Source organism: Armigeres subalbatus, chromosome 2 (assembly GCF_024139115.2).
Source record: "Armigeres subalbatus isolate Guangzhou_Male chromosome 2, GZ_Asu_2, whole genome shotgun sequence".
NCBI lineage: Eukaryota > Metazoa > Arthropoda > Insecta > Diptera > Culicidae > Armigeres > Armigeres subalbatus.
Genome location: NC_085140.1, coordinates 452,244,931 through 452,266,083, shown reverse-complemented (window position 1 = coordinate 452,266,083; position 21,153 = coordinate 452,244,931). Strand labels below are relative to the sequence as shown.

The following is a 21,153-nucleotide window of genomic DNA, read 5'->3' as shown; positions in this document are numbered from 1 at the left end:
TGTCAAGTTGAGTGAAAAAGACTTAATTTTGGATTGTTTCGGATCTCCGTGACAGAATTCTTTTTGAAATATAACCGGTGATATCCAGCTTTTTACGCTGGCCATAAATCAACTATGGTAATAAAGATTTGACACTAGCTGTGTACAATTCTTATGGCACAATTATTGTTGCCTACACTTATAAAATTCCACACATTTTTATTGGCAAAAATCTAAAGAAAATTACAAATAAATTTTATGTGTGCGTTAATAATCACCCGCTATATGAGAATCCACATAAAGGTTATTAGTTAATGAGGGTTATATGTGTTTCCACATATATGCTATGCGAATTCACATAGCCGTTATGTGGGAAATGCTATAGTCAAAATTTATGTGTGCCACACATAGTGGATATGATTGGATTTTCGTCAGTGTAGGTTTCATTCTAAATTGTTTACGAGGCGAAAATTTTCTGCAAGTTTATTTGGAAACGTATCCTAAGCGGAACCTAACAAGCTGTCCTTAATTAATTAATTAGTTTGGCATGTATTAATCTATTCTTTTGTTATTTTAGGTATACTACTTCAGCAATATTGTCTCACTGGTTGGGTATATAACTCGTAAGGTCAAGGATTTGGGATCTCGAGGTCGTTTGAAGTAGACTTGTCTCACATCTCAAATTAAGGATACGTTCATTGGACGAGAACTGTTTTACGATACACTTAATTTGTCATTGGTGTTTCGCTGGCGTTTTACTGGAAAAGCGATACCTGACGGCCAGCTCAAGGTGACTCCACATCTTAAAGCTGGTCCACGAATTTTATTCCAATGTATTTTGAAAGGGGCGGGATGCACGTAATACCGCCACGGAAAATTAAAATCCCAATCCCATTTAAAATACATGGGGACCAAAATCCGGTTAAAAAATGTCCCGAAGTGTGGGGCTACCTTTAGGGCTATGGTCTCTAAATAAACTACCACTTTGAACTAATTCACGTGGGTTTATTCATGAGGTTTTGTGGTGAGTTGTAGTAGAACGGCAAGGAACTGGAGATTGTTTGAGCCTAACCAATTATGAATGCTGAAATATGGTTGGTCAAGCTACCAACTATTCCCATGTCATTAAGATAGATATACATCCATGGTGTTCTCGTTCATGCCTTCTTAAGCTACTGGTAATGGACTAAATAGGTCCTCAGAGATTGTTAAAATTAATAATTATGGTCTATGCCGTATCCTTTCACTACAAGCTTGTTTTGAAACACTAGTACTGGATAACTCCAATCTACAAAGTGAAACGGAAAAACGGTAGGCTGTCTTTATCAATATGATTTTTTCTAGTCTGAAATGAAGTTAGTCATCTAAAATCAGGGATCGTTAAAAAAACGCAGAGGGATGGTGGAACCCAATTCCAAATAATTAAAATTTGTGGATATTCTTTTACAACCGAAAAAAATGGAAAGTAGTCACTGTTTTCAGTCAGACTGTTTTGGCACTCAATCCAGATCTTTGAGCAGCCATATGAATATCTTCTTTCTCTGCATTTAGGTACTCTGACTTTTCTTTGCCCTTACGGTAAATCCACAATATAAAAGTTTAACTTAACTCCATTTATTTCACCATGCTCCGGTTAACCTGGCTTCGAATGATCATCGATCTGAAAAATAAACAGTCAATACGTGGCAAAATATAAAAAATATGAATTATAGGTAAAATAGGTGGTCATTAGGTCCCAAAACAAAGCCATTTTTTTGACGTTTTAGTTGTTCAGCTAATCCCGAGCAAATCTACGAAGGTTACTAGGATGTTAAATACTATAAAATCCGTACACAGCATATGTCAAAATGAATTACCATAGTTGACCCATTGCTATAATAAAAAGCTGGATAACTACACAGAAAAAAATCCATGGTAACAATTACTATTTTGTAGACTACGCCATGTTTTTAAAGCAACCACAAATTTTCAGTTAAATTAACCATGCATTGGGACAAATTCAGCACTGATTCAGTTCATGTAACAACATTCCACCCACAGTTGATTTTTACTGCGCGCATGGTAAAATCAAACGGGTTTTTTGTCTGCTGGAAATCGTCAGTGCGTATTCTTAAATAAACCCTCGGAATGGTAATTTCGACCGCAACATTTTTTTTGCGTGTACCGATCATTTGAACCAGGAGGGTGAAACGCCTGTCATCCGCGGTACAATCGAACTCTACCCAACATCGTTTCTGGTACTTCTGTTTTTGGTACCCAGTTTCTGGGTAGTATACCCCAATTCAGCGCTCATTTTGGGTGATTTCGGCAATTAACTTCCCTGGCGAAAACTTGCAATTAGTTGAGGTACATCGAGCCTTTTGTGTTTGTATGGCTTCTTTATGTCAAAAAATAGCTTGTCGATACTTCCGAAGTTTCGTTATCATAAATTAAACGAAATTAAAACAAAAATATTTTGCGCCATATTGAATGAATGGTGGGTAGGCGTATTAGCCTTCTCTTCAGTCCCCTGATTTGAACGGTACCTCATTCAAATTTACGGGGTTCGCTCGTCATCAAGTTTCTCATTTTATCTTGTTTATCTTTTTAAAGTTTTCTTTAGCTTATTTTAATTTTAAACCCACGCTCGCCAAGTCGTTTTGCACCTGGTCTGCCCATCTCGCTTGCTGCGCTCCACGCCGTTTCGTACCTGCCGGATCGGAAGCGAACACCATCTTTGCAGGGTTGCTGTCCGGCATTCTTGCAACATGTCCTGCTCATCGTACCCTTCCGGCTTTAGCTACCTTCTGGATAGAGTTGGGCGAGCTCGTGGTTCATTCTTCGCCGCCACACACCGTCTTCTTGCACACCGCCAAAGATGGTCCTAAGCACCCGTCTCTCGAATACTTCGAGTGCTTGCAAGTCCTCCTCGAGCATTGTCTATGTTTCATGTCCGTAGAGGACAACCGGTCTTATTAACGTCTTGTACATGACACATTTGGTGCGGTGGCGAATCTTTTTTGACCGCAGTTTCTTCTGGAGCCCATAGTAGGCCCTACTTCCACAGATGATGCGCCTTCGTATTTCACGGCTAACATTGTTATCAGCCGTTAGCAAGGATCCGATATAGACGAATTCCTCGACCACCTCGAAGGTATCCCCGTCTATCGTAACACTGCTTCCATGCGAGCCCTGTCGCGCTCGGTTCCACCCACAAGCACGTACATTGTCTTTGACGCATTCACCACCAGTCCAACTTTTGTTGCTTCACGTTTCAGGCGGGTGTACAGTTCTGCCACCTTTGCAAATGTTCGACCGACAATGTCCATGTCATCCGCGAAACAAATAAATTGACTGGATCTGTTGAAAATCGTATCCCGGCTGTTACACCCAGCTCTCCGCATGACACTTTCTAGCGCAATGTTGAACAACAAGCATGAAAGTCCATCGCCTTGTCTTAGTCCCCGGCGCGATTCGAACGAACTGGAGTGTTCGCCCGAAATCTTCACACAGTTTTGCACATCATCCACCGTTGCTTTGATCAGTCTGGTAACCTTCCCAGGGAAGCTCGTCCAAAATTTTCCAAAATTTTCTACGCGGTCTATACTGTCGTATGCCGCCTTGAAATCAATGAACAGATGGTGCGTTGGGACCTGGTATTGACAGCATTTTTTTTAAGAATTTGCCGTACAGTAAAGATCCGGTCCGTTGTCAAGCGGCCGTCAACGAATCCGGCTTGATAACTTCCCACGAACTCATTCACTAATGGTGACAGAGGACGGAAGATGATCTGGGATATCACTTTGTAGGCGGCATTAAGGATGGTGATTGCTCGAAAGTTCTCACACTCCAGCTTGTCGCCTTTCTTGTAGATGGGGCATATAACCCCTTCCACTCTTCCGGTAGCTGTTCAGTTTCCCAGATTCTGACTATGAGTAAGTGCAGGCAAGTGGTTAGCTTTTCCGGGCCCATCTTGATGAGCTCAGCTCCGATACCATCCTTACCAGCTGCTTTATTGGTCTTTAGCTGTTGGATAGCATCCTTAACTTCCCTCAAGGTGGGGGCTGGTTGGCTTCCATGGTCCTCTGAACTGACGTAGTCATCTCCTCCGCTGCCTTGACTTTCACTACCTGTACTCTCAGCGCCATTCAAATGTTCCTTATCCCTGCACATTTCGGCTCGCGGCACGAGGCCTTTGCGGGATGCGTTGAGCTTCTGATAGAACTAGCGTGTTTCTTGAGAACGGCACAGCTGTTCCATCTCCTCGCACTCCGTTTCTTCCAGGCGGCGTTTCTTCTCCTGAAAAAGGCGGGTCTGCTGTCTCCGCTTCCGTCTATAACTTTCCACGTTCTGCCGGATACCTTGCTGCAGCGCGACCGCCAGCGCTGCGTCCTTCTCCTTCGTCGTACCGCGGCGGTCGTCGGTACCGAACATTGTTAATGACGGATAGTTTTGGGCGCAGTTTAACCATCACCAAATAGTGGTCAGAGTCGATGTTAGCGCTACGATATGTCCTGACGTCGATAATGTCGGAGAAGTGCCGTCCATCAATCAGAACGTGGCCGATTTGTGATTCTGTCCTGCAGTGGTGATCTCCAGGTGTACCGATACGGGAGGCTGTGTTGGAAGTAGGTGCTGCGAATGGCCATATTCTTGGAGGCGGCGAAATCAATTAGTCGTAGGCCGTTTTCCTTCGTCAGCCGGTGGGCGCTGAACTTCCCAATAGTCGGTCGAAACTCCTCCTCTGGGCCAACCTGAGCGTTCAAATCTCCTATGATAATTTTGACGTCGTGGCTTGGGTAGCTATCGTACTCACGTTCCAGCTGCGCGTAGAATGCATCCTTATCATCATCAGTGCTTCCGGAGTGTGGGCCGGCCTTTGAACCGGCCTTTGATCCTCAACCTGTACATTCTTTCATTGATCGGCCACCACCCGATCACGCGCCTTTGCATATCGCCCATCACTATGAAAGATGTTCCCAGCTCGTGTGTGTTGCCGAAGCTCTGATAGATAGTATGATTACCTCTAAACGTTCGCACCATTGATCCCTTCCAACAAACCTCCTGCAGCGCTACGATGCCGAATCCACGGTCCTTGAGCACATCGGCGAGTATGCGTGTGCTCCCAATGAAGTTGAGAGATTTGCAGTTCCACGAACCGAGTTTCCAAACGCTAGTCCCTTTTCGTCGCAGTACTCTCTTGTTGATTTTTCGTTGCTTATGGTTTTTTAAAGGCTGGCTTGCAGGGCCTGACACCAAACCCCCTAAATTTCCGGAGGACCATTCCTCCTTATTCCCGTTGGACCATGGTGCACAGTTTCACTTAGAGTCCCTCGCAGGCAGGGGAGGTAGGGATAGGAGTTGCGGGGTAAGAGGCTAAGGACCGCGAGATGGTGTATATTTTATTCCTTCAGGTACGCGAAGTACCAATGGTACGCTTTACCCAGCATTTGTCGGGCCCGACGCTTCTATAAAAAGTTTGTTTTCGGAGTGAAATGATAGCCTTTCGGTACAACTTTGTTGTACGAGAAAGGCAAAACCCAAAATATTGCGCTTTTTGCACTTTATAAGACTAAATTAATGATTTCGTGTGTGTTACTTCTACGTGAAGTTAAACGATTTACAATGATATGGGAATGCTAATATCATCTTCCAAACTTGGACGTACATGTTCATGATAGAATTAGAGGCGAAAGTATAGAATTGATAGTTCCGTTAGGATACGGCAGGCATGAAGAATGTTTTATAGAAGTCGATTTGAAAGTGAGCGGAGGGCAATATTTGTGATGGCACATATCACACGACCTTCCTTCTGCCAAGCTCCCGTATGAAGGGGGAGGGAAGAATATCAGTGTGGAAGCTGATATATCTCCACTGGCAAAAGGAAGGTGGTTTGACTTGCTCATATGCCATCGCGTGCGGAAGGATTTGCTATCGACGAGTACTGTCTCCAAATTTCTAATATGACATCAGCATTTAGTCGAATAGGATTTTTATTGCACAGTTCTGTTTTCTCATTGCCTCATTGCGTGTGATATGTGTCATCACAAATATTGCCCTCCGCTCGCTTTCAAATCGACTTCTATAAAACATTCTTCATGCCTGCCGTATCCTAACGGAACTATCTATTCTATACTTTCGCCTCTAATTCTATCATGAACATGTACGTCCAAGCTCGCGTCCAAGTTTGGAAGATGATATTAGCATTTCCATATCATCACTTTATAAGAGTTTATTGCGTTTTGCGTTTTTTTCCCACAGTTATCTTGTTCTCAGTCATCTTTTTCTCACACTCAATACACTCAAAAAAAAATGATGTGTATATATTATTTGTGTGTGAGTGCTCAAACTGAAAACAAATAGACGTCAAATCATGGCGGGAATCGATTTAGTGTACACGCTTACATGTGACTAACGAGTAATGAGTGATAATTGGGTAGATTTCAGTAACAAAAATCGATCAACCTGAAATGAGAGTGGGTGTGTGAAAAAGAATCGGGCAAATCACAATCTACACATAACTCTTTAAATTGGTGAAATCGGCAATATTGTCGCGCTTATCTTTTTCTAGAGTGCTGCGGCGGTCTTACACTCGCAGGCTCGACTGCGAAGGTAAACGTCAAGATAGCCGCCGTGTTAAAAGATAGGCAGAATTTTCCCGCTCAAAACAAAACCACGTGCTTTTCGCGAAATGACAGCAGTGTTCGATTGTATTAGTGAGAGGCAACCGGAGTCACTGAGTACATGGAGAGTGTTTATCATGGCAAGTGCATACGGTGGGTGAGATTTTCATTGACTCTGTTGTGTTTAGTGACCGTTGCGATTACCTGAGAAGCAACCAGCAGGAAACCGCAGTATTCTATTTAATCTCGAGATGCAATATCTAATAAGTTTTATATTGCGAGAAGAGAAACTCAAAATCGCATAAATACGTTCCGAAATGCCTTGAAAGTACCATAAAACTTATTTAAAATATATAGCGGCACACTCATTCAAAGTTACATATTTTCTTTGATTCCAATAATCAATAAAAAATGTTTCGTGTATCAAGATGTTTGACGGACCCTCGTTAGATTTTTTCTATCTTCTCGCAATATTTTTCAGATTAAAAGGTGGCTCGGGGTGGCACTACACACCATGTTATTTTTCCTATCTTTTGTCTCTTTCTAACATTGCCACCTCGTAATTTTGGAGCGGCGTGTTTCGGTTTTCAGTTGTTTGATTTAACTGTAAATGTATCAGCATATGTACATTGCGAGTAAGCAAGCGTTGGTGATACTTTTTCAAAATCATATTCGTTGTAGAAAAAAATTAAGCATTCAATGATGAAATGATGACGATTTGATGATTGTTTGTGCTTCCCGATATAAATATTATTGACGAGTTCTCGCAAATCTGTCGATTTAGCATTTTTATGTAACATATGAGGGGTAACGCTTCAGCTGTCATGTCAGAATCAAAATTTTAGGAAGTTTGTTTTGATTATTTAGGCTATCTTTTTATAAATCCTTGAATTCACGAAGCTTTAATGGAGATTTTTTAAATTCTTAAAGCCATTAAAAACCTTTAAATTACTGTTTAATATATCACATAGCTTCCACATAAATATTTAAAACAAAATGTTTGACAATGAAAGTTTCAACGTGTTCCGAGACGGTGAAGCTGTGAAAGAAAAACAAAAGGTCAATCGAACCAAGCTTCCTCGCAAGGCCAAAAATTTCAGGTACCTATATGGTTGACCTTTAAGGTAATAATGCAAGTGAGATTTCAACTTAAATGTTATTTTTTTAGCAAGGAACAACTTCAACTGGCTCTTAGAAAAAAGAAGGAATGTAATGCAAAGGCCCAAACAATCGTTGAAGCTCTACTGGACCCCGTTGATGATGTTGAAACATTTCTTACAATGGTAAACTATCATTTTAATACGCAGAGAATGTATTACGACAATGGATTAATAATTTTCAGCTTCGAGATATAAACCAAAGTCATTTCGAAGACGTCATCCAGGAGAGAGCTATTCAGAAAGTTTGTGGTTACCCCCTTTGTGCGAAGGAGCTGCTCAAGTAATAATACTTTGTTACGCCTTGCCTCGCAATGTAATGTGATTATTGAACTCAATGTCTAATGTTTCAGCATTCCCCAGCAAAAGTATGTCATTTCGTTATCTAACAAGAAAGTCTACGACATTACGGAACGTAAAAACTTCTGCAGCGGTGACTGTTACAAGGCATCCAATTTCATCAAAGAACAAATGTTAACAAGCCCGTTGTGGCTACGGAATCAGGAAGACATTCCAGTATTCAGACTGTTGAACAACTCTTCTCAGATAACAAGTTTAAGTACGAATACTATGGTTACAGTTGAAGTTCCAAAGGAGCCAATGATTCAGATTAACATCGATGAACTCCGAATTGTGGAAAAGACGTATCCAAGCGCTACTAACAATGTCCAAAATGATGACGGCCGTCAAACCATAAACGAAGGAAGTGAAGTAGATCTGGCTATCAAACAAAGACATACAATAGTGAATCAGAATGAAAGCAAAGATTTGATAGGTTGTTTAGATAAGTTGTCGTTGAATGATAGTAGCGAAAACCTTAACTAGAATCATAATATGCGTTTGTTTTCTTTAAAAAGTGTGATATCACCACTAAAATTTTAAAATTAAAAAGTTTTAAGGTTCCAATTAGCCTTGCGAGGAGTCAATTCGGACTTGAAGAATGCGATTCACGGTCCGATCTAAGAGGTTTCCGGGTGGGAAACATTATCGACACCCTGGGCATAATGATCCATTCAAGATTCATTGAAATTTTCCAAATTTTCGAGCATACGATGATAATTTTGTAATCATAGTTAGATTCTCGAATATTTCCATAAAAGCAGACACTATGACAGCTTTTAACCGAGATTTGCTGTAGAGATAATGCAAAATAACGGGATGAAAAGTTAGCAACACATTTTTTTGTTGCTGACAAAAAATGTCGGATCTTTGTCAATATTCTCTCCGACAAAAACAAAGCTTTGTCGTCGATTCTCTTTTGTCGCTTGTTTCGCATGCGCATCCAAAAAAAATGATTCCTCAAATATAACACTAAGTTGAAAAAACGCTACAATAGTCCATAAGTCCTTTACCCTTAAAGGGGCAAGGCGATTTTTTTAGAAATCGTCGGAAATATTTTTAACGTAAATAACCATTGAAATTATTACCATTAAACGTATTTTCGGTTTGTTGTTTAAAAACAACATTGCGCATTTAAGGCTTAAGAAGAAAAAGAAAACTCCAACCCCGTACTGCAAACCAGAAGAAGAGCTTTGAAAATTTATGCATCACCCTTATTTTTGTTTCGTTCGAACCGTATCTCCATTTGATTTTGCTGGCGTAAACGAGAATGCGTTCGAAAGCGCGTTCATACGTAAACAAGAATATAGGTGCATATCTTTGTCCATTTTCATAATATTTAAAGATATGTATATCTCCTTGTAACGCTAATAGCTTTTGCTTCCTGAAACATGATCATACAATACATTAAATTATAAAATGGTTTTCAGTGCAAATTTGACTTGCAACAACACATCTATTAAGTACATAGAATCCAACCAATATTCGTGCTAAAAGCCACTTTCAAAAACATATAATCAAACTTTGCTGAAGCAGCCTTGGGATTCTCCCAATGAATTATTGCTTCATTATTAGACAGGATATCGTATCGAGTTTTGCTGGGTGAATTGACTAGCATCGTGCGAATAATCCGATTTCAGTCGCATTTATTCGTCTTTTATGTTGCATAGTAATCGAACGAGATAAAATTGTGGTAGATTTAAGTCCTCACACTAATTATTAGCCACAGTACATGTTTTTCAATATAATAATAATTATTTATGAAACAGTACCTACTTTAGATCGCCAATGGATTTTCGTCTATGCTTTGCATAATTTTACTCCGCAGTAGAAAAATAATGCTGCTGTGACAAACCTGTCACCTAAAAAGATTCGCATGACATTGCATTAGTTCTGTGTAATCAGTAAACATTCGGCATACCTAACTCATTCATTGTAGTGAAAATCATACTGAAAAAAGTGTCGTTCCATTCGATATTCTTTGAAAAATATTTTCATATACGAAATTAGACTTTTGGTTGTGCTAAGGAAAAATAAGACGACTTGTTCGCTTACTTGATATTATCGCAAAGGTAAGAGTTTACAATAAAGTTTAAAATAAGAAAGGCTGCCTGGAAAACAATCCAAAGTTGGGCCTGATTAATTAAATAAAATTAGGCAACTGACCCTATATCATAACTGCATGCATAATGTTAATTTAAAATCTTACATAAATAAATGTTTTTGTTTTGCAAGTTTGTATTGTTATCTATCACCATGACGTGGTAGAAAGCAATCATTCTCTATCCACAATAGGAAATTAAATCTCTCGCTACTTATGTCCTTGTGTCTCGGAGTGCTTTATTTTATGCAACAGGTTACTAAAGTTACAAGTTATGCAGCAATATGGACTATATAGCATTAATACAGTATAATATACTCAATTCTTAAGCTGTGGGTCTACAAACGTAATATTAGGTTGGTGATCATTATAATGTATAGGTGATCTGTTTAATTGTTGGATCGGGCATGATCTTGGGCATGATGCATTGCTTATACAACTGGGGTTCATATCCCCGCATAGCTGTTGTAGACAGGAGTGAAACTTTTTTTTGTGCGAGCTGATAAAAGGTAGAGTGTAAACTTCCGAAGTGTTTATGGTTGGAATGTGTTTATACTTTGGAATGAAACTCGAGGCTTGATGAATATCGTCTTCCGTTTCGTATGGAGTTAACTTGAAGCTAGCTAGAAAATAATCAACGCCAGTAATTCAACTAGAGTAATATCCCGATTTTATACCTCCCTATTGAATTTAAGGGTGATAAAATGGGGCATGTGACAAAATCGGAATAAAATATTCCTAATTTTTAATTTTTTTTTCTCAAATGGTCGGGGTTCAGCGAAATCGCACCAAGCGCCTTTTTAACTGACTTGTGATATTTTGTTCGTAGAATGAAAACTGGAATGAATTTAGGGTAAAGTGCCCAATAGTGGACCATTAAGCCATTTTTGCAGTATTACAGCACAATGTAAACATTTTGCTTTGAAATCCCATCGGGAGAACCTTCTATGATTTGATTACATGCATTGTAAATGCTATGGAAAGTAAAATTAGATGATTTTTTACTATTCTATAAAAAAAATAAACACGAGACTGTCCATTATCGTGAAGAGGAGATGCAGAACTTGTTTTTAGATATCAAACAGAATAAATATGTTGAAAATATCTACTCCTTTTGACAGGAAAATTCCGCTACTAGGGGGTCCACTATTGGGCATTTTACCCTATATCAATTAATGCGCACGGTACGGTTTGTGATCAATTGGATCTGTTAGGCGAAAATTTGTGCAAGAAAGTTGACCATTTTTCATTGATGATTGGTGCGATTTGGCTGAGCGCCGACCAAATATGAATCAGTTTATGCCTTGGAAAGGCAAAATGCGTGAACGGTACTTGTAATTTCTTGTCGAAAAAGCTTACCGAATCCTTCACAGGTACTGAGAAGTTATTCATAATAAATCACAGGCGGTAAAAGTTATTTCATGAAAATCATTGTTGTTTGCGGTATTATTTACAAAACTCAAAAGATCGACTAAAATTTTCAAATTTTTTTTGGGGTGACAAAATCGGGTCTAAAACGTGATAAAATCGGGGATAGACAAAATCGGGAATGACAAAATCTGGTTGACACTGTATTTGGCATTGGCAATTAAATCACTACTATTATTTGAACTGATTATGTTAATAAATCCAAATCCAATTGTGTTTTCGACTGAAAAATGTTGGAGAATGAAATGAACAGTAGGCGTTCGGATCGAACGGTAATCTAAGCAATCATATCAATGTCAATTAAAATAAAATTTTCACTTCTACTTCTACAAAAAAAAATTGGCCATAACGCGAATAATCACCCTTATTCTTGTTTACGGACGAACGGTTCAACTTTCGATCGAAAGCGCATTCGTACGTAAACAAGAATATGGGTGAATATCTCGGTTCGGTATGGGCGGATTGCGCTGAAATTTTGACACAAACCGTAGAACTTTCTGGGAATCGTGCAAATGTGGTTAAGGCTCAATACAAGTTGGGCGATGAAAAGAGCTTCTGAATGATTTACCACCGGCTGTCTGTCGTCTGTCTCTTTCCATCCTTCGAAAAATTGTGATTGTGGTAGTGCAACACCAAAAACACTCATTCAAAAAATACGGATTTATGTAGTGCTTTGATGCCAATCTTTGTTCCCCCTTAAGTTCATTGCACGAAGCTGCAAGACCTCGTTTTACCCTAATGCCCCTTATTTGTTATGCTTTCCATAAGACCTTGGCATTTTGGGTAATAGTTAGAATATAATAGAACGTGGGATAAAATAAGAAATGTTTTAGCTATACTTTAGTCATGCGATTCGATTCCATGAAAAATTCTAGATCAGGCGAGTAATGTGAGGTTCTTATTCTTATTGGCATTACATCCCCACACTGGGGCAGAGCCGCCTCACAGCTTAGTGTTCATTAAGCACTTCCACAGTTATTAACTGCGAGGTTTCTTAGCCAGGTTACCCTTTTTGCATTCGTATATCATGAGGCTAGCACGATGATACTTTTATGCCCAGGGAAGTCGAGACAATTTCCAATCCGAAAATTGCCTAGACCGGCACCGGGAATCGAACCCAGCCACCCTCAGCATGGTCTTGCTTTGTAGCCGCGCGTCTTACCGCATGGCTAAGGAGGGCCCCACAAATGGTTCAATGTAAGGTTATTAGTAAGCAATTTGAGAAATATGAGAACGTGAGGTAGAATCAGCAAGATCTCAATTTCCAACATCGTGCAGTAGACAGAGCTCACATAACAAGATTTTTGGCAAAATTTGAGGTCAAATATGTTATGTATTGTCGGTTAATTGTAACTTCTAACTTCACGAATAACATAACAAACTAGCTTTATGTACCCGGCCTTGCTCGGAATTGCCAGTTTGGCACGCAATTTTTTTTTCACAATCGGAAAATGATAAAACCAATTGGTCAATAGGGTAATTGTGTTTACCTATTGATACTTCATGATTTGATTAAAAGAAGGCTTTTGGAAACAATGACTGATTTTGAAGAAGGGATCAAACCCGCAATCGCCTTATTCCGGGCAAACGTCTATTTCATAGGAAGGAAAAACATCCACCGATGACTTATTCAGGAGAGCTGTTAAACACGGTGGTGAGGCATTGGCTTGAGAGCTGCACTGGGTGATAACCAAGGTTTGGGAGGATGAGGTTCTGCCTCAGGAGTGGGTGGAAGGTGTCGTGTGTCCCATCTACAAAAATGGCGATAAGCTGGATTGTAGCAACTACCGCGCAATCACATTGCTGAACGCCGCCTACAAGGTACTGTAAGATCACACAGATCAATAACACAGAGATGTGTTTGCTTCACACAAAACGGACCTAATGCAGAACAACACCTAGATGAGCGACCGTTACACAGGCACGGAAATGCCTCATACGGTCGTGATAACGGTCCTTTTTAACATGTAAACGTTTGTACAGATTCCTTGTTTCATGAGGAATCTAATACTGTTGAAAATATTGAAATCCAAGCTTCAGTAAAACCACACGAGCTATTTTTGTGGCTGTGTAACTGTCGCTCATCTAGGTGTTGTTCTGCATTAGGTCCGTTTTGTGTGAAGCAAACATATCTCTGTGTTATTGATTTTAAGCGTGCAGGCGGGATTTATGGGTGAACGCTCTACCACAGACCAGGTGTTCGCCGTACGTCAGGTATTGCAGAAATGCCGCGAATACAACGTGCCCACACATCATCTATTTATCGACTTCAAAGATATGATACAATCGATCGGAACCAGCTATGGCAGTTAATGAACGGAAACGGATTTCCGGATAAACTGATACGGTTGATCAAGGCGACGATGGATCGGGTGATGTGCATAGTTCGAGTTTCTAGCATTCTCGAGTCCCTTCGAAACGCGCAGAGGGTTACAGCAAGGTGATGGTCTTTCGTGTCTGCTATTCAACATCGCTTTGGAGGGAGTAATACGAAGGGTAGGTATTGACACGAGTGGTACGATTTTCACGAAGTCCGTCCAGTTATTTGGTTACGCCAACGACATTGATATCTTGGCACGTAACTTTGAGAGAATGGAGGAAGCCTACATCAGACTGAAAAGCGAAGCTAAACGGAGCGGACTAGTCATCAACACGTCGATGACGAAATGATAGGAAAAGGCTCAAGAGAGGTCAATGTAAGCCACCCACCTCGAGGTGGTGACGAAATCGAGGTGGTTGAAGAATTCGTGTACATAAGGTCACTGGTGACCGCCGATAACGATACCAGCAGAGAAATTCGAAGACGCATAGTGGCTAAAAATCGTACGTACTTTGGACTCCGCAAGACTCCGAATAGAGTTCGCCGCCGTACCAAACTGACTATCTACAAAACGCTTATTAGACCGGTAGTTCTCTACGGACACAAGACCTGGACGATGCTCGTGGAGGACCAACGCGCACTGGTTCGAAAGGAAAGTGCTGCGTACCATCTAGGGCGGACGGTACGTGGAGGAGGCGAATGAACCACGAGTTTCATCAGCTGTTGGGAGAACCATCCATCGTTCACACCGCGAAAATCGAAAGACTGTGGTGGGCCGGGCATGTAGTCAGCATGTCGGACAGTAATCCGGTAAAAATAGTTCTCGACAACAAGAATAAGAAGGCGAACTGCACAGTGGGCAAGGTGGATCGATCAGGTGGAGGACGATTTGCGGACCCTCCGCAGACTGCGTGGTTGGCGAAGTGCACCCATGGACCGAGCTGAATGGAGAAGATTTTTATGTAGGCCACTCCGGCCTTAGTCTGGTTATAAAAAAATAAACATGCACCATTCAGAATGAAGCACATCAATCATTGCATTTCACTTGGCAAACTATAATTCCGATGAAAGGTAACAATTATCATTGATTTATACCCAGCAAATGCTTGCTCTCTATGAAAGGTTTTTCTTATGATGTTCAGAATTATCCCAAATGCCCTTCCATGTCGAATGACCTTAGGCCAAATAATGTTATGCTAATGGCCACCTTCATTCAGGGATAATGTCATTTTCAGGAAAATGTCATATTCTGGGATATGTGTATCGGGAAGTATCATTTTCGGTCAAATCACTTTTGACGAAATGTTATTTCCGGGAAAATGTTATTGTCGAAGATTTGCTATTTTTGAGGAATTCGGGCAATCGGTTTTCGGAGCATTGTACAATGTCAAAGAACCTCGGATGAACTAAATAATAGGGAATTTAAATTATGTCCAAAGGCCGTTCTTACAGAGGAGAGTAAGGAACGTTCAATTGCATAAAAAATGTAATCGTAATCAATGTTGGTGTCATTCTTTGTTCTTGAATATTTTGTAAGAATTGGTTTTCGGGAGATATGTTGGTGAATCAAAAAACACGCGTCTTAACTGGTCGACAAATTTATTCAAACTGTACCTTCTTATTCTATTACATTTTCTCTCTCCTTCTTTTCGCGCCTAGAAGAAGCGGCGAACATGGGCGAACATCCTTTCGCGCCAAGAGCAAGCGGCGATCGATCCTGACTGGGGGTCGCACGATGTAAATGCGTTTTTATCATCATACTCCCCGTTGAGTCCATCGGATCAACATTTGGAAGGAAGCAAACCTTTGCTACCGCTCGTCGAAACTCCTTTGAGTCAGCACGGACTGTAACGACTCGCACAATGCCATCCTGTCCAGGGTGTGTAGCCACGATGCGTCCCAATCGCCACTGGTGAGGTGGTGTATTATTGTTCTTCAGTACATCTACGGCGCCATTTCCGATTTGGCGCCACATTCGAAATTTCACTGTTCCACTGCAGTCTGGATTGCAAATACTCAGCTGACCAGCGCTTCCAGAAATGCTGCTTCATTAACTGAATATGTTGCTTCTTCTTCGTTGGCATTGCATCCCCCACTGGGACATTGCCGCCTCGCAGCTTAGTGTTCATTAAGCACTTCCACAGTTATTAACTGCGAGGTTTCTAAGCCAAGTTACCATTTCTGCATTCGTATATCATGAGGCTAACACGATGATACTTTATGCCCAGGGAAGTCGAGACAATTTCCAATCCGAAAATTGTCTAGATCGGCACCGGGAATCGAACCCAGCCACCCTCAGCATGGTCTTGCTTTGTAGCCGCGCATCTTACCGCACGGCTAAGGAGGGCCCTGAATATGTTGCCAACGTCCCAATCGACCAACCTTCACATCCTCATATGACGGTTCCGGAATGCTCAAAGCTGATCGTCCGATAAGGAAGTGTGATGGGGTCAAAACCTCGATGTCGTTCGGGTCATCCGAAACAGGAATCAATGGACGACTGTTCAAGATAGCCTCACACTGCGCTAGAAATGTTGTCATTTCTTCGAACGTTAGTTTGGTCTCACCGACGACACGCTTCAAATGATGTTTGACGGATTTTACCCCCGCCTCCCATATACCACCGAAATGCGGACTACGTGGCGGGATGAAGTGCCATACAATTCCTTTGGATGTACAGAAATCGTTCAATTTTCGTTGAAGTGCCTGATCCTCGAATATTCTGCGCAGCTCGGCTAGCTCATGATTCGCACCAACAAATGTAGTTCCATTGTCGGAATACATATTACTCACAATACCACGTCGGCTGATAAACCGTTGTAGAGCAGCGATGAAGTTTCTCCGGTCAAGTTTGATACTACCTCAATATGAATGGCCTTGGTGGCCAAACAAATAAACACTGCGATATAAGCCTTGTACAGCGTTTTCTTCCTACCAGCTTCCTTGAGATATACTGGGCCGGCATAATCGATTCCAGTATTCGAAAAAACGGGTGAAGGTGTAATCCTGTAGTCTGGGAGGTCGCCCATGAACTGGTTCACCGGCGATGGATTGTGCCGAAAACAGACATAGCATTTTGAGTCGATGCGTTTTATTAGCAACCTTGCTTTGATGGGCCAATGGCGTTCGCGTAGAATAGCCAACAATCCTCGTTGTCCAATTTCAGTCACGTGATGCTTTTCTGGCAACAATATTTGGTGCTTGCCGTCATAGGGTATCGATGAATATTTCAGGCGACCACCAACCCTGATGATCCTATCCTTATCGATGAAAAGAGCTAAACCTCGGTACTGCTTTAACTGCTTACCCTTTACCATAGCATCAAAAATCTCATCAAACGCCTCATTCTGCACGAGCTTCAGTATAGTTTGTGTTGCTTCAGCGATTTCACACACTTGCAAGTCGGAAGTGTTACGAACCTTCGTACGCACGTTTTTGATAAAACGCAACACATACGCCCACGCACGTTGTAGGCGGCGAAAACTGCTCATCCTTGTCAGGTCCAATGACATTGGTCGTTGTACGGCAGTTGCAACTAACGCCGGCTTAAGTTCTGGCAGCTCATTGTCATCCAAATAAATTCTTTCAACGTTGTCAGAAGAGTCTTGCAGCCACAGAGTTGGTGCACCTTTGAACCACTGTTCCATCTCGAATAGTTCTGCCGGTAGTACACCACGGGAAATTATGTCGGCAGGATTGTCATACGTTCGCACATAACACCACTTGTAGTCCTGCGTTAGCTCGTGTATTGTAGCAACACGATTTGCAACAAACTGATTCAAAGCAAGCGGTGACTTTGCAAACCAACTCAAACATACTTGTGAGTCAGTGTGGAGTGTCACTTTCGAGAAAGGTATTTTCATCGCCGAAATCGTTTTCTCCACCAAACGTGCCAGAAGCAGTGTTCCGCATAATTCCAGACGAGGAATAGTCATTGGCTTCAAGGGAGCCACTCGATTTGCTGCAAACTAGCTCAACGCTCACAGTTCCATTAGGGGAGATGCACCTAGTGTACAAGACTGCCCCGTATGCACGCTGGGAAGCGTCCGAAAATCCGTGTAGCTCCAATGTTGTTGCCTCACTTGTGATTACACACCGTTTCTTTCGTAGCGCGTTAACCAATGGAAGCTGTTCTCGGAATGTGGTCCACAGTTCGTTTTGCTCGTTAGGAAGCTCGTCGTCCCAATTCAATTTGAGCCTCCATAAGTCCTGCATCAGCAGTTTCGCTGTCGTCGTCACAGGACCGAGGTATCCACACATCCACGAGGTTGCCAGATAGGGTGCACTGGCGCAACCGTACGTCACGGTGGTTCGCTCGAATGTTGCCATCTCGTTGTTCGTGTTGAGCCACAAAATGCGCTGGTATTTCCTGTCGTCTTTGTGTACTTGTACCTGCCTGTACATTTTAGGAATGTCCGCTGTCAGTACCACAGGGTAGCAGCAGAATCGTAATAATATCGTGATGAGATCGTTTTGCACTGTTGGTCCAACTCCTAAAGCGTCGTTCAATGATAGACCAGATGTTGTCTTAGCCGAAGCGTCGAAAACTACACGAATCTTTGTCGAAGAGCTTGACTCCTTATAGACAGCATGGTGGGGTAAGAAGTAGCAATCCTCGGGTTTGTCATGCACTTCCACCATATGGCCTAATTCTAGGTACTCATCCATGAATTCGGTGTAGCGTTTTTTCTTCTCGTCGTTTGCGAAAGATCTCAGTAGTCGGTTGAATCGTACTCGTGCCGTTTCCAAAGAGTCACCAAGTTGGCTCTTGTTTTGGTTAAACGGCAGTTTGACAATGTACCGACCACTTTCGTCGCGTGAAGTCGTTCGCTCGTAGTGTTCCTCGATGGCTTGTTCGCTGGCGTATATGGAGATGCTTCTATGCAGGTTTCGAGTTCCCAAAACTTCACAAGGTGCGATTTAGTTGGTCATCGATGTGGTTCAATTGGCAAACTGCATGTGTGGGGCCGATTTGTATCGCCACAGACAAACAGACATAACACATTGAACATTTACTCATCAAATTCATCGTCGTTCAAACACTAACGACATCTGTTGATTTCAGTTTGTTGGGCAAAGCACGAACCAGATGGCGATAGTGAGCAAACGTCAAATTCGAGCAAATCCGATGCGCGCGCCACGAGTGATCGATTGGCCAACTAATGATTATTTGAATTGACCAGTAAATCAGTGAACGATGGAAATTTGACGAGTGTTATGTCTGTTTGTCTGTGGTATCGCCTTTACCGGACCGCTAACAATCCAACCCAGCTGTGTTTCGATTAACGTAGGCGTTCCTTCAGCAAGTTTCATGCGGCCGGTCTTGATCAGGTCGAAAAATAGTTCAGCACCGATAATCATTTGGATTTCGTCGGGAGTATGGAACGATGGGTCTGCCAACGCAAGATTATCAGGAATGATCCAAGAACGCACGTCCACCTTGGTGATGGGCAGATTCGCAGTTATCGTCGGTACGACAAGGAAATCCAAATCAACGACGAATGGATTGACACGTGAGCTAATCGTGGTATGAAGCTTGTGCTTGACTCGTGTCGCAGCATTATTCACTCCGCTGATTGGAATGTTAACGCGCTCCATTGGTATATTCAACTTCCTCGCGAATGCTTCACTGATGAGATGCGAGTCAGATCCGGAATCCAACAAAGCCCGGCATGCTAGGCGGTTATTCCCAGAACCATATACTTCTACCTCTGCCGTCGAAAGAAGCACTTGCTTTGTCGTTGCCGCTCGAGCACAGTTGACACTTCCTGGTGCTTGTCCAGCGACTTCACAATGTTCTTCTGGGACTGATGATGTTACCGCGGATGACTGGCTTACTCCAAATTGTGGAGCTGTGGTCTTGTTCTCATGGAGCAAACTATGATGCTTTCGTTTGCATGTTTTACACGTTCTATCCGAGTTGCATTCTCCAGTACGATGACCTCGTCGTAGGCAATTAAAGCAAAGGCCAGTCTGCTTCACTTTGGTGTATCGCTCGCTTATCGTCATGTCCTTGAACACGTCGCACTTGTAGATTAGGTGTTCATTTCACAGCATGCACACGATTCCTTGACTGATTCGACGTTTGCACAAAATGCCTGCTTTGGACGGGCTTGATGTCGGATGGTTTACCTTTCTGTCTCGTGGAAAACTGATGGACGTAGTTCGTTGTAGCCTTTCAAACTTCTGCAGTATACGGCTTCGTTCTCGAAGGAAATCATCGTCTCGGTGTAGGTGGGTAGTTCATCTGACGGGATTTTCGATTCCCATAGTTTTCTCGTTTCCTTGTCAAGGCGTTTGGCAATTACATTGAGGAGGATCATCTCGGCAGACCTTCGACTGGTAACGATCGGTTCTTCAATGCATCGACGTGTTTCGTGCAGATATCAAGCAAATTCCGCAATTCATTACCGTTCTCGCTATTCATCTTTGGTAGTGCGAGCAAAGCGTCTATGTGTGTGTCGATGATGAGTCGCTCGTCTTCGTAGGTGTCCTCGAGCATCTTCCACGCTGATTCGTAATCGTTATTGTTGATCACGTCTTGATCGATTTTCCCTGCTGCACCTCCGACGAGAGAATTTTTCAAGTGGTACAGCTTTATGGCTGGTGACTCGTTGGGGTATCTGCTCATGATGGTTTTGAACATGCATTTGAACGAGTACCAGTTCTCGAGACTGCCATCGAATGTTGGCAGCGGCACGTGCAGATGAGGTGTGGAGCTATTTGCTACCACCGGTTGCTGCGGAACGAGCACTCATATTCCTTCGCTTTTTCTCCTCTTCAGCTGCATTCCACTTTGCAATTTCCGATTAAACGTTCACAAAAAGCTCAGCGTGCAGCTCTTCGTCCTGGAAATGGCTTTGTTTGTGTCCTTCACGCTGATCCCTTGGAACAAGGTCACAAATATCCAGATACGTTTTCTGCAGTTCATCGTTACACTGACGAAGGGCTTCGAGTTGCAGTCGCAGCCAATGAATGCTGATGTTAGCCACGGCCAATCCCTCACGGATCCGTAGAATTCTTTCCTTCGCCAAATCACGATGATCGAGAATCTTCTCGAGCTTCTTCGACATTTCCTTGCGTTTTTGTTCCTGCTTCTGTTGTTGCACCAAAAGATTATTCACCGGCGGCTCACTTTCAGTTTCCAGAAGGATCCTTGGGATAATACTCCGTTGGATTTGAGGAGTTTCTTCGGTCATTAGACCCACAATTTACTTATCTTCAGAT

The 21,153-nt window shown here is 42.2% G+C and overlaps 5 protein-coding genes across 7 annotated transcripts in view; 2 read left to right on the top strand and 3 right to left on the bottom strand.

The window, feature by feature from the left end:
* Positions 1-7,395: 7,395 nt before the first annotated feature.
* On the top strand, positions 7,396-8,571 carry LOC134213765 (putative RNA polymerase II subunit B1 CTD phosphatase RPAP2). The gene is made up of 4 exons (XM_062693087.1): positions 7,396-7,681; positions 7,750-7,864; positions 7,924-8,021; positions 8,092-8,571. The coding sequence occupies exons 1-4, from the start codon at positions 7,578-7,580 to the stop codon at positions 8,561-8,563; spliced, it is 789 nt and encodes a 262-aa protein (XP_062549071.1). The 5' UTR covers positions 7,396-7,577; the 3' UTR covers positions 8,564-8,571.
* Positions 8,572-9,963: 1,392 nt separating this feature from the next.
* Positions 9,964-21,153, top strand: part of LOC134213764 (uncharacterized) — a 28,377-nt gene continuing 17,187 nt past the window's right edge. For 2 of the 3 annotated variants that reach the window (XM_062693083.1, XM_062693084.1), the window contains exon 1: positions 9,964-10,149. The gene's annotated coding sequence lies outside the window, so the exon portion shown is untranslated. The remainder of the gene's footprint in view (positions 10,150-21,153) is intronic. The other variant, XM_062693086.1, reaches the window with a different exon arrangement.
* On the bottom strand, positions 16,264-16,710 carry LOC134210460 (uncharacterized). The gene has a single exon (XM_062686509.1). It carries the CDS (start codon positions 16,708-16,710, stop codon positions 16,264-16,266), a length of 447 nt encoding a protein of 148 aa, XP_062542493.1.
* Positions 16,716-17,573, bottom strand: LOC134210459 (uncharacterized). Its single transcript, XM_062686508.1, has one exon. It carries the CDS (start codon positions 17,571-17,573, stop codon positions 16,716-16,718), a length of 858 nt encoding a protein of 285 aa, XP_062542492.1.
* LOC134210458 (uncharacterized) lies at positions 17,752-19,935 on the bottom strand. Its single transcript, XM_062686507.1, has 2 exons — positions 19,194-19,935; positions 17,752-18,830 (listed from the first exon to the last, which is right to left on the bottom strand). Exons 1-2 carry the CDS (start codon positions 19,933-19,935, stop codon positions 17,752-17,754), a joined length of 1,821 nt encoding a protein of 606 aa, XP_062542491.1.

Bases quoted from the DNA above. Each gene is read 5' to 3' on its own strand.
- LOC134210459 (XM_062686508.1), bottom strand. From the start codon at position 17,573: ATGGAACAGTGGTTCAAAGGTGCACCAACTCTGTGGCTGCAAGACTCT.
- LOC134210458 (XM_062686507.1), bottom strand. From the start codon at position 19,935: ATGACGATAAGCGAGCGATACACCAAAGTGAAGCAGACTGGCCTTTGC. The intron at 18,831-19,193 runs GTTGGATTGTTA...CACCTTGTGAAG, and splicing joins GTTAATCGAAACACAGCTGG to TTTTGGGAACTCGAAACCTG.
- LOC134213765 (XM_062693087.1), top strand. From the start codon at position 7,578: ATGTTTGACAATGAAAGTTTCAACGTGTTCCGAGACGGTGAAGCTGTG. The intron at 7,682-7,749 runs GTACCTATATGG...TTATTTTTTTAG, and splicing joins CGCAAGGCCAAAAATTTCAG to CAAGGAACAACTTCAACTGG. The intron at 7,865-7,923 runs GTAAACTATCAT...AATAATTTTCAG, and splicing joins TTGAAACATTTCTTACAATG to CTTCGAGATATAAACCAAAG.
- LOC134210460 (XM_062686509.1), bottom strand. From the start codon at position 16,710: ATGTATTCCGACAATGGAACTACATTTGTTGGTGCGAATCATGAGCTA.